The sequence below is a fragment of the Ochotona princeps genome, chromosome 5 (assembly GCF_030435755.1).
Source record: "Ochotona princeps isolate mOchPri1 chromosome 5, mOchPri1.hap1, whole genome shotgun sequence".
NCBI lineage: Eukaryota > Metazoa > Chordata > Mammalia > Lagomorpha > Ochotonidae > Ochotona > Ochotona princeps.
Genome location: NC_080836.1, coordinates 12263690 through 12276167, shown reverse-complemented (window position 1 = coordinate 12276167; position 12478 = coordinate 12263690). Strand labels below are relative to the sequence as shown.

Here is a 12478-nt window from a genome sequence, read left to right as displayed (position 1 = left end):
AGCTCACCCCACTCTCTTCTTTTGTTTCCCAAAGTTTGTTTTTCTCTTTTTCTTCCCTGCGGGAAGCCTAAAGCTTCAGACAGTTTTAAGGTATTTTTAGGTTCTTGGAAGATAGTGAGGAGGCGTGACCCACCAAACCTCAAAGTTCCACTGCAATCATTTTGTCATTTCTTCTTAAACATTCATTCACTCACTCATTCATTCTGAAAGTGACCTGCTCACCCCTGGTCTGTGTGATCTCTGATTTTTTAGCTTGACCCACACAATAGTGGCCCACAATATTTGGGTCTAGGGAAGTGGAGTTTTGAAAAATAGTTATTTTTATTTGAAAGGCACGGTTAGAGAAGGGGAGACAAAGAGAGAGAAAGAGATCTTCCTTCTGTTGGTTCACTCCCCAAATGGCTACATTGACTGGAACTGAGCCGAACTGAAGCCAGGAGCCAGGAGCTTCTTCTGGGTCACTCAAGCACTTGAGCCATCCTCTCCACCTTCCCAAGCTATAAACAGGAAGCTGGATCAGAATTGGAGCAACTGAGACTTGAATTGGCACCCATATGAGATGCCAGTGCCACAGGGACAGGCTTAGCTTACTATTATTCCACTGCACCAGCCCCAGAAGAGAATAGATTTTAGAAGACATTTCAGTTGCCCGTGTTGAAAAACTGATAGACTTGGCATACAGAGTTTAGATTTCTGCCCTCTCTTTCAAAAATCAAAAAGAAGGACCTAGCAACGTTAACCTCACAGTCCTGCATGGCCAGGTCAGCTGGGACTCAGTGGAACCTGACACACCGCCCAGTTTGCCTCAGGTCCCACCAGTTTTTATTGTCTCATACACCAAGCCCTCTCCACTCACGCTTGTTACCAACCTGATCCATAAAGATTTCCACCAAAGAAGCAGAAAGGGAGCAACTGTGGCATGGTGCAGCCCAGGACCTTGAGAATCGAGAGCCATTCTGCCTGGGCACCCATCCAGTATCCCCTACGTGTCACCTGTGTGATCCTGGGCCGTGGCAACGTCATAGAACCTCTTGGAATCGTCATCTGTGAAATGGCTCGTCAGTGTGCCTTCCATGCTGGGCTGTTCTGAGGGCCAAATGAGTCCAAACAGAACTAAGGAGTCAATAGCAACAGTTCATCATGTTATATTTAACAGGCTGAACTGTTAAGTGTGTCCCTGTGCTTGTGTTAGAGACAGATAATTTCTATTTTTCATATCTATGTTTCTAAAGAATCACGTGAACTCATCGCAAAAGCGTCTTCCTGCTACGAAGTCACTAGCTGAAATCTAGATCAAAGACAGTCAGCGAGGGCCCGGCGCGGATTCAAATGTGTCTTCACACAAATTGACTTTTGTCTTTATTTTATGTGTCATTTAGACACATAGGTCTCCATTGCTTCTGGCCTTAGGCCCACAGCCGGAGAGATTGGGTCTTCCCAAATAAGGCAAGCCATATAAGATGCCCAAACAAACAGAAATGATCTGAGAATGCTACCCTCCACTCTTTATGTCTTTTTGAAATTACTGCTTAAGGCCCGGCGCGGTGGCCTAGTGCTTTAAGTCCTCGCCTTGAACATACCGATATCCCATATGGGCGCCAGTTCTAATCCTGGCGGCCCCCTTCCCATCCAGCTCCCTGCTTGTGGCCTGGGAAAGCAGTCGAGGATGGCCCAAGACCTTGGGACCCTGCACCCGTGTGGGAGACCCGGAAGAGCTCTGGCTCCTGGCTTCAGATCAGCACAGCACCGGCCATTGTGGTCACTTGGGGAATGAATCATTGGACGGAGGACCTTCCTTTCTGCCTCTCATCCTCTCTGTATATCTGACTTTGCAATGAAAATAAATAAATCTTAAAAAAGAAAAAGAAATTCTGCTTAAGTTGACAAGGGTTGGGAGTGTGACTTATTAGGGAAGTAATAACGTGTCTCAATCCATTATGCCTCCTCTTGGTTGCATTCTGCTTGGAGCCATTGGCATCTGACACTAGCATGGAAATAATGGGAGAAGAAGAAACCCTTTGCTGTTCCAGAATGGTTCATTCATCAGGAATTTGATTTGTGTCTGTTCAGGAAAATGCAAAGTGATGAATCCAAGAGGCCCAAGCTGTGTACCCCGCTGAGCACTGCCCTGGCCTTGTCAGCTGAGAGCCGCCAGGTCTACACGGCCAGGCCGCTCACTGGCCGCTCACTGATCTGATCTTCCAGAAGCAGAAATGCACAGCTCATCCACATGCTGAGTGCTGCCCAAAGCTGCCTGGCTCCCAAGGGCCAGGTGCAGCTGGCTCACAGAGGGAAATGGCAGTCTTCGTCTTTTCTGTCTGTTGCTGGTGGGGGCTCACGTGTGTCTGTTACATCGCATTGCCTTGAAGACCTAATGACTCCTCATAAAGAAGATTAGGAAGCAGGGCCAACGCAGTGCTGCAAGATGAGCCACTGCCTGCAATGTCAGCATACCATCTGGGTGCCGGTTCAAAACCTGGCTGTTCCACTTCACATCCAGGTCCCTGCTAATATACCCAGGAAAGCAAAGGAGGATGGCTCAAGTCTTGGGACCCTGCACTTCTGAGGGAGACCTAGAGGAAGCTCCTGCCTCCAGTTTTGGGAAATGAACCAGCCAATGGAAGACCTCTCTCTCTCTTTTTCTCTCTGCCTCACCCTCCCTCTGTATAACTCTGCCTTCCAAATGAATAAATAAATATTTAAAAGAAAGATTAAGAGGGGTAAAGATGGACTGGGTACCTCCAGCAGAGCCTAATTTAGAACAGGTTTACGAGTTTGGTAGGAAAGTCCATACTGTCTCACCACTGGATGAACAGATTACGCTGTGTGGTGGCCTTTAGTCCAGATATAAATCAGAAGCACAGGGTTGAGGATGGGCGTTTGGCCTAGAGGGTAGGACACTGCTCGGGATATCTACATCCCACATTGCAGTGCCTGGGTTTGAGTCCCGACTACTAATTCCAGCTTCTGGTTCAAATGCAACCCAGGAAGCAACCAGGGAAGAGCTCTCAGCGCCAACCTCAGCCTGGCGCAGCCCAGCTGCTGAGAGCATTTGGGAAGTGAACAGGTAGATGGTAGATCTCCATTTCTGCTTCTCTATCCTTCCAGTAAACAGAAGAAAGGTGAGAGGAAAGGGCAGGGAAGGGAGGAAAGAAGAACAGGGTACTTGTATAGACTATAGGAAGATAAGGCAGGTCTGTACCTTGTGGGGGCCATGTTGAAACTGGGAGCCAGGAGTGTCTGTGGAGTCTCTCACACAGGTGCAGGGAGACCCAAGGAGTTAAATTATCCTCTGCTGCTTTCCCAGGCCATATTCAGGGAGCTGGATTGGAAGTGGAGCAGCCAGGATTCAAACTGGTACCCATATGGGATGCAGTACTGCAAGTAGAAGCTTAGCCCTACTATGCCACGGCACCAACCCCAGCCTCCCTCCTCTTATAGGCACATAAAAGCAAACACCTGTGAAAGTGAGAACCAGGACACAGTGTGGCAGGCAGCGGGAGTGCGCTACCTCAAGAGGTATCTGGTGAAAATGAAGCACTGAGCTCCCCCTGTGGTGCGTCTGTCTCTTCTACTCCAAACCCCTACCTATGACAAACCAACTATGAAAAGAGACATAGGCTCAGAAGCAAGGCAAACAGCTCCAAGGAGCAAGAACAGAATGGAACTGCTAAATGAAGAGCGTGAGGAAGCCACGGACTTGCAGGCTGCGGGTTCTGAAGCCAGTAGCCGGCTGTGGTGCTGCTTGGGCAAAGAGACGATAGGGCCCCAGTGACCGTGCCTGAAGCCAGAGGAAGAGGTGAGCTGCCCAGCATTCACACTCACCTTGAAAGGCAGCTGGAAAACCTCCACTGCCTGTCACCCGAACCCAAGGCATCGTGTCCTGTCATGGACAATAGGAAAGAAGGCAAAACTGGCCAATGCTGACCAAGAGATGAACCGTGTTGCCTGCTGGGCCAGTGCCTGAGGACGACGTAGCTCTCCACAGTGACTTGGCAGGAGCCTCAACCTACAGTCGGTGCACTCTTGGCAGAGTGGTTATGGCACTGCTTAGGAAAAGCCCACATCCCATGCAGGAGTGCCGGGTTTGAGTCCCAGCTTCACTCCCAGTCATCTTCCTGCTAATACAGACCACAGGAGGCAGCAGTGATGGCTCAAGAGGTTGGACCCTCCCCCCCCCCCCCGCCACACCCCTGGGAGACTATAAAGCTTGGCCCAATCCTAGTCACTACGGATGCTGGAACACTCTCCAGCTCATGGGGAGTGAGCTCTCTGTCCATCTCTCATTGTCTGATTTTCAAAACCAAGGAAATTCAATAAAGATTAAGTGCTTTTGATCAAAAATGAGCCTGAAAAATCTGAATTTCAAAACACATAAAGAAATTATGCCAAGAAAGACAACCAAACCCCAAGCATTAAAATATCCTTGAGTGAAATGGATTTTTTTTTTTTTAAGGACAGTTGGATAAAGACTTTAAAATCGATGGCATTTAGGCCTCTCAATGACATAAATGAAGCAAACTTCCACTTAACAACAGCCATTTAAGGAAATAAATGTAGACACAAATTAAACAATGATCCGGTGGATGGTAAGAATGAATATTGAATCCCAACCACCAGGATGGTCGTGTTAGGGGGTGAGGTCCTTAAGGGGCAGTTAGATATAAATTGAAACACACTCCTGAATGTGAATGACCATGTCACACATGGGACAGTAGTTCCCTGACCCTTCCACTAGGTAAGAAGGTGGCCACCTACAAACCATGAGGGGAGCCTGCCCCAGACGCCCAACCTGCCAGAATCATGAACTTGGACTTGCCTCTCTGCTGTTTTGAAGCTGCTCAGTCTGTGATCTTCTGTTGTAATAGCCCCATCATATCAAGACAAGTAGGGGAGAATTAAGGAAAAAAAAAGGTAGCCAAAATGTGTAAGCTCATTATGCAGGAACTTGTAAAATTTGATGGAAAGATGCAAAATTAAACGTGAATAATTTTGAGGCATGTCAGGTTTGTCAGTTTGAAACAGATGTCAGTTCTCTCCAAAATCAAGCTGGACAAAGCTGATGGTTTTAAAACTTTGGTTCAACTAAAATCACTATTTAGTAAAAAAATAATGGGTTGGGAAAGACCACTACAATGCATTTAATGACAAAAGGAATGTCAAAATTGACAAATGGATTAAAGAATAAAACCACCTGATGGGAAATGTATGGTAGAGATGCACAGGTAATTCGTGGAAGAAGAAACCCAAAGAAATTCTCAGAGATATAAGTGATCTTGGCCTATAAGGAAGGGGAGTTGAAACAGAACAAAATGACGTTTTAACTTGCATCAGGCTGGTGTAGTGTCTGAAATCTTCACATGCCGGCAATCTGCAGAACATCCTGAGCTGTAAGCTGAGAGGGGCTATGAACACTGCTTGGGCCATATGTGGTGGAGTTGTTTGCTTTACTCTATCAGAACTCAGCCATTCTACCTTTCTACCGTCCCTGGAGCAGCACTGTGACAGGTACACTGGGCCGTTTGCAGCCACATCGTGATGGTGAAAAAGTGCCAGCTGCCAAACGTCCATCAGTCAGAGAGGAGATGCACCCACACTGGCAGACTTGGCATGGGATGCTCACCTTTAGTTACAATAAATGAGCAGAACTTTACCTGTCAGAACCCTGGTGCCAAAGAAGAATTAGCATTTTGCAGATCTGTGCTGCGGGAAGCATGTATGTTATGAGTACATCAGCATGTAGTGATGTGATTAAATTGTGTGGCAATGACTGACAATGATAGCAGCGTAGGTCTTCCCCCACTGGGGAGGAAGGAACAGGTGGAGGAACCAGGAAGGGTGGATGGGAACTACAATTCTTACAATGCTTTGTTTCTTTAAAAACATAGTTCCAGTTAGGGTAAGCACTGGGCTTGTTTGAGACACTGGTGGAAACACCCACATCACATGCCACAGTGCCTGAGTTCAAATCTCAGCTCTGGCTCCTGCCTGCAGCTTCCGATGCCAGCACCGTGGGAGGCAGTGGGGATGGCTCAAGGGAGACCTACCCCCAGGGAGACCTGGGCTCATTTCCAGCTCCCAGCTTCCTCCTGGCCCAGCCCCAGGTATTGTGGGCATCTGGGAGGGGAATGAAAGGATGGGAGACCTCTGTTTCTGCATGTCTACCTCTCCACCATTTTTTTAAAGGAAAAAAAAAGCATAAAATATAACACTGATACCCATAGCAAAAGATTCACTAGAGTATGGTAGTAAATTAAAGGAATCTTTGGTTGTTATTTTTCTGTTTTTCTTTAAACAAAATATTTCACAGATTTTTTTTAAAGATAATGCATTTTTTAAAAAAAGATTTATTTATTTTTATTGGAAAGTCAGATATACAGAGAGGAGGAGAGACAGAGAGGAAGATCTTCTGTCCGATGATTCACTCCCCAAATGGCCGCAATGGCTGGAGCTGTGCCAATCTAAAGCCAGGAACCAAGAGCTTCTTCCAGGTCTCCCACATGGACGCAGGGTCCCAAGACCCTGGGTTATCCTCGACTGCTTTCCCAGGCCACAAGCAGGAAGCTGGATGGGAAGCGGGGTCACCAGGATCAGAACCGGCACCCACATGGGATCCTGACACATGCAAGGAGAGGAGTTAAGCCACTAGGCTACCGTGCCAGGTACAAAAGATAATGCATTCTTTTTTTTTTTTTAAGATTTATTGATTTTATTACAAAGTCAGATATACAGAGAGGAGGAGAGACAGAGAGGAAGATCTTCCGTCCGATGATTCACTCCCCAAGTGAGCTGCAATGGCCAGTGCTGCGCCGATCCGATGCCGGGAACCTGGAACCCCCTCCAGGTCTCCCACGTGGGTGCAGGGTCCCAAAGCGTTGGGTCGTCCTCGACTGCTTTCCCAGGCCACAAGCAGGGAGCTGGATGGAAAGTGGAGCTGCCGGGATTAGAACCGGTGCCCATATGGGATCCCGGGGCGTTCAAGACGAGGACTTTAGCCACTAGGCCACGCCGCCGGGCCCCAAGATAATGCATTCTTAAGGATTTATTTATTTATTTGAAAGCCAGGGTGGCAAGAAAGGAGAGAAAGAAAGCAAAATGGTAGGTGCAGGGAGCAGCCGGATGACTGATAAGGGGCTCAACTTTCCCCTACTGCAAGGGGAGCTGGAAACCCTGTCAAAAGAGCCATGTAGGACACCCAGTGCCTGCTGGAAAGGGCTCCAGTTTCTGAGTTCTGCCAAGTTTGAGGATTCCCTTGGGCTTTCTCCACAGCCTGTTGGCCCAATATTTCCTAGGATCCCTGAGGCCTAACTATGTGTAGTGTAGTGGGAGTGGGGAGGGATCACCTCTTTCTTCACACTCAGAGTCTCTGTGGTCTAGACCTCCCAGTACTCGTGAGGCACCAAGGGAGTGCTGCTAGTGTAGACGTCAGGGAAAAGATGAACAAGACCATGATGGCAGCGTAGACACCAACAATCATGGCCAATTTTCATTCAGTCTCAGCCATGCTACCTTGTGGGCGCCACCTCCCCCTCCTGTTTCTCAATTTCCTCTTCTGAAAATGGGGATAGGACCTGGCGTGATGGCTCAGTCTCTAATCCTCACCTTGCCAGAGCCAGGATTCCATATGGGCATCGGTTCATGTCCTGGATGCTCCACTTGCCATCCAGCTCTCTGCCTGTGACCTGGGAAAGCAGTAGAGGACAGCCCAAGTCCTTGGGCTCCTGCATCTGCATGGGAAACCCAGAAGAAACTCCTGGCTCCTGGCTTTGGACCAGCTCAGCTCTAGCCATTGTGACTACTTAGGAAGTGAACCAGTGAATGGAAGATCCTGCTCTCTGTCTCCTGTTCTCCATAAATTTAGTCTGCCTTTCCAATAAAAAGAAATACACTTTTTAAAGATTTATTTATTTTTATTGCAAAGCCAGATATACAGAGAGGAGGAGAGACAGAGAGGAAGATCTTCTGTCCGATGATTCACTCCCCAAGTGAGCACAACAGCCGGTGCTGCGCCGATCCGAAGCCAGAAACGTGGAACTTCTTCTGGGTCTCCCACTTGGGTGCAGGGTCCCAAAGCATTGGGCCGTCCTTGACTGCTTTCCCAGGCCACAAACAGGGAGCTGGATGGGAAGTGGAGCTGCCAAGATTAGAACTGGCGCCCATATTGGATCCTGGCACTTTCAAGGCGAGGACTTTAACCACTAGGCCACCACACCAGGCCCAATAAATACATTTTCAAAAAGAAAAGAAAATGGGGATAACCATTCCATTACCTCATGGGATCAAAATCCTTACAGAAATACATTAACAGTTTCCAGCTAGATCTGTGTTGGATGCTGCCAGTTTTATTCATTATGTATGTTGAGTCTCCCTTCCTTGCTACTGAAGGAGCTAGTTAATAAGAAATATCATAATTTTTTTCATTTTGTTTATTTTTGCTGATCTCCTTTGTAGCAAAAGCTATGTGATTCCTCTGCAGTGCAGCTGCCCTGTGGATTTTGAGTTCCACATCACCTTGATTGAGTCTCATCAGGCCTTTGTGGTTGAGCCAACAAAAGGTAAGGCGAGGAAACACGTCCGGGTGCTCATTCCTTGCAGGCCTTAGATCGCACAGGGGACTGGACGAGTAGGTCTCCAGTTCCTATAGAAAGAATAAGCCACATTTGAATATACAACTCTATGTTCATATGGGTAAGGGTAGTGAAGTCCAGCTGTCTGGTGTGATATAGATTGGGATTGGGCACTTGGGAATCAGGGTACTCTTGAATAATGCAGATCATTCATAAAAATATGCAGGTAAGTTTTGGTCAAGGTCAGGACTTGACATGAGCAGTTAGTTCGGTCTCATTCTGATTTTGGCTCTTAATATGTACCTGGCTTTACATTTGCCTTTTAATTGAATCACAGGGGTAGCAGAAACGGCCTTCCCGGCTTTCAGAGGCTTAGTGATGTGTCTAAGGAATTTGTCTCCTACCCAGCGGGAAAGATCACCTTTGCTTGCCCCAAAGAAAGCACCCATCTCTAGGGTTGGGAAGTAGGTTCCCTCACATTTGAAAGTGAAAGTATGCACCTGAACTGATTTCTGCTTCCCAGGGTCCTTCCATTTCTTGCTATGTGGGTCTAGGATTATTTGTATGCAGCAGTCTGAGATAAATGCTAAAGCAGTTTTGTTACAAATCTGGGTGTTTGTTGATTGCTAACTCTCCTGTCATTGCGAGCACATATTTTGTCAAAAAAACAAATGTTCATAGCAGATATTTTGAATTAATTCTAAATTATGAAATGCGAAGAGATTGTTTTCTGGAGAATTGGAGGTTTTTTTTTTTTTTTTTTTTCCAGTACAGGGTACCTACTACTCCTATTGCCAAGAAAAATAGGGCTTCATTTTCTTTCCAGAGAGAAGAGGTTTATTGTTTCCAGGTGTTTGGAGCTTTAGAAAGATGGGAAAATAACTGGTTATTAAAATTATACTAAAGAAAATAGTATTTCAGACTTTAAGTGTAGTTGAATATTCTCACAATAAACTTTTCAGGATAATAATGATTGTAAAACTTGGAGATTGTTATACACCTGGGTTCCTCCTAAGTAAGACACAAACACATTTAATCAGCACCACAGCTGCACCAAGTGGAACAGTCGTTATTTCCATCTCACAGACGCGGAAGTGAGCCAGTCAGGTTATGTTTCTCATCTTGGGCTATTCCGGTGCAAGTGATGAAGGGGGTACTTGAGTCCATTCCGACCGGCCTCCAAGTTTGTGCAAGTACAAGCAGAATCTTCTACCATGGGGAGGTTACAAAGTCTGTCCTACAATGTGTGTGGGAGCAGGGGAGCTGGCTCCTTGATCTTCACCTAGACTGGAGAAAAGACGCTTGTGAGAAAGAGGAAGCCCACCACCTGCCCCATCCCGGCTCCTCTGTCCTCACTGGAGCTCCAGGACTTTCTCTGAGAGCCACAGGGGAAGGCAGACTATAACAACAAGGTAATCCCTACAAGCCATAGGCAAGGCAAAAGTCAGACCTAGGGAGCACCAAGTCAAGTCCTGTCCCTCAGCCCTCTGCTCCATCCTCTCATAGCCGGGGAGCCTCCCCATCCATCCTTGTCCACGTGTTACATACATCTCACTGCACCTGCTGGTCCATGGCTGGCTTGGCTGCTCCTGTTCGCGGTCACGACTTGGCTCCATGTGTGACATTCATTTGTTTGTTTCTTTCTGTTGGCTGGAATGCATACTCGAGGAGTTCCAGGACTGTGTTTGGTTTATTGCTGTATCTCCAGGGCCTAAATCAGTGCTCTGGTGCAGAACTGGTGCTCAGTAGATGGTCGGATGTCTGCATGAATGAATAGTGATTATGGATGAACAAACAGAAAAAAGAGATAGAGAGAGAGAGAGAAGTGAGGAGGGAGCACACGGGCAGGAGGGTGTGCAAGGCACAAGGAGGGCTGGGCAAGAACAATGGAAGGACCAAACATTCAGGGGTGGGAAGTCTGGTCTGGAGAGCAAACGAAATGGTCCTTAGTGAAAGTCAAAGAGAACCTTAGCCCCCATCACACCTGCACATTGATCCTCCCTCTCCTCTGCCCTTTTTCCCATGTTTGTTGAATGCTTTCTACATGCTAAACCCCACTGGCACCAAAAGCATGAAGGAATAATAAGGCACAATGTGAAAGTCCATCCTAAAGATCTAAAAGGAAAGAAATCACACATGAAACTATTAGAACTTGAATTATTTGGGCTCAAACTCTGTGTGTGTGTGTGTGTGATTGTCTTTCCTTATCACTTACAGTATCTAGTCATTGGTTTCTAGGCTGTGGTTCTGGGAATTCTACCCTAAATTGCTAATGCAGATGAACAGGTGCATGTTTCTATAGGGGACATCACCAAACAATGACGACAAAAGATGAGTGCAATGAAGAATACATGAGCTCAGAATACACATGTGGAGGTTGATTCAGATGCATTAAAAAAAAAAAAGCTAGTATTAAAAACGGGAAGCTCAGGTTTGTACCTCTTGAACTATGGTGGCAAGGAGAGGGTATCCCACCTTCTCACCCTGTCTTTCCTCTCAGGAATAATCCCAGCCAACGGGAAGATGAATGTGACAGTCAAGTTTACACCCTTTCAGTATGGGACTGCACAGATAAAGATGCAGCTGTGGATCTCAGAGTTCAACTCCCAGCCCTACCAATGCGTCTTCACCGGAACCTGCTACCCCAACATGGCCTTGCCGTATGGACTTCTTGGGATGGTTTTGTTTATTCTTGATGCTTTTTTTGGCATCCAATTCTTCTCCATTCAGCTCTCTCTATATATACACCTGCTAACCTAGAACCCTATCACAAAGTTAGCAGAGGGATAGATGTTCAGAGTAGCAGTCAAAATGCTCTTTGGGAGATTGTTCACATCCTAAAATCAGAGTGCCTAGGCTGAGTCCTTGCTCTGCTTCCAAATCCAGCTTCTGGTTCTTGCAGACCCTAGGAGGCAGCAGGTGCTAATTCTACCCGTCAGGTCCCTGTCACCTCTTGGTATACCCAGATTGAGCTCCAGGCTCCTGGCTTTGTCCAGGTCCAACCCCAGCTGTTTGAAGGGGTTAACCAACAGATGGAAGACCTGTCCCTCTACCTTTCAAATAAAAATTTTAAAAATAAATGAGTTTTAAAAGAATTTAAAGTGGCAAACCTATATGAAATACATTTCAAGTATGAGTAGTACATAGAGTATCTCCAAGCTAGCTATAATAGTTGCTTTTGCCAAGAGAGGGTGAAACCACTGAGAAAAGGAGGTTTTTGAGAAATACTTTCTTTGACTGATTGCCACAGGTAAACTCTTTGAGTGTTTCACCATGTGCATGTATCACTGTCTACTTGGAATTTAAATAATAAATTCAGATCAACAAAATTATATTTGAAGATTTTCATATATATGTATTTATTTTATTTATTATATATTATATTATTTTATATAATTACATAATATTATATATATATATATATATATATATATATATATATATATATAAATAAAATGGCAGAGTCACAGAACGAGAGAAAGAGAGAGACTTTCTATCCACTGGTTTGCTCCACAAATGACTACAACAGCCAAGGCTAAGCTAGGCTAAAACCAGGAGCCAGGAACTCCATGCGGGTCTCCTATATGGGCAACAAGAACTCAAGTATTGGGACCATCATTCACTGCCTTCTTAGGTGCATTGGCAAGAAACTGAATCAGAAGCAGAGCAGCTGGGACTCAAACCCGAAATTTGATATAGTCTATGGGTATCCCAAACACTAGATGAACCCTTGGTGCTACAACAGCCATCCCTGATCAGTATTTTTTAAAGTGATAAAGAAATCAATTGAGTTCCCTCTCCTTCCCTTCACACATGAATGTTGAATGTGTTAAACACATTAAACCTCATGTATCAACCTCACGCCTGAATATAAAATAACTCCATATTGGTGTTAAATGTAAAGAGGATTA

At 46.0% G+C, this 12478-nt stretch overlaps 1 protein-coding gene across 3 annotated transcripts in view; it reads left to right on the top strand.

Moving 5' to 3' along the window:
* CFAP221 (cilia and flagella associated protein 221) overlaps positions 1-12478 on the top strand; it is a 71947-nt gene that overhangs the window by 24297 nt on the left and 35172 nt on the right. For all 3 annotated transcript variants that reach the window (XM_058664394.1, XM_058664396.1, XM_058664395.1), the window contains 2 exons: positions 8452-8555; positions 11068-11227. In XM_058664394.1, the coding sequence (XP_058520377.1) occupies positions 8452-8555; positions 11068-11227 (264 nt within the window). The remainder of the gene's footprint in view (positions 1-8451; positions 8556-11067; positions 11228-12478) is intronic.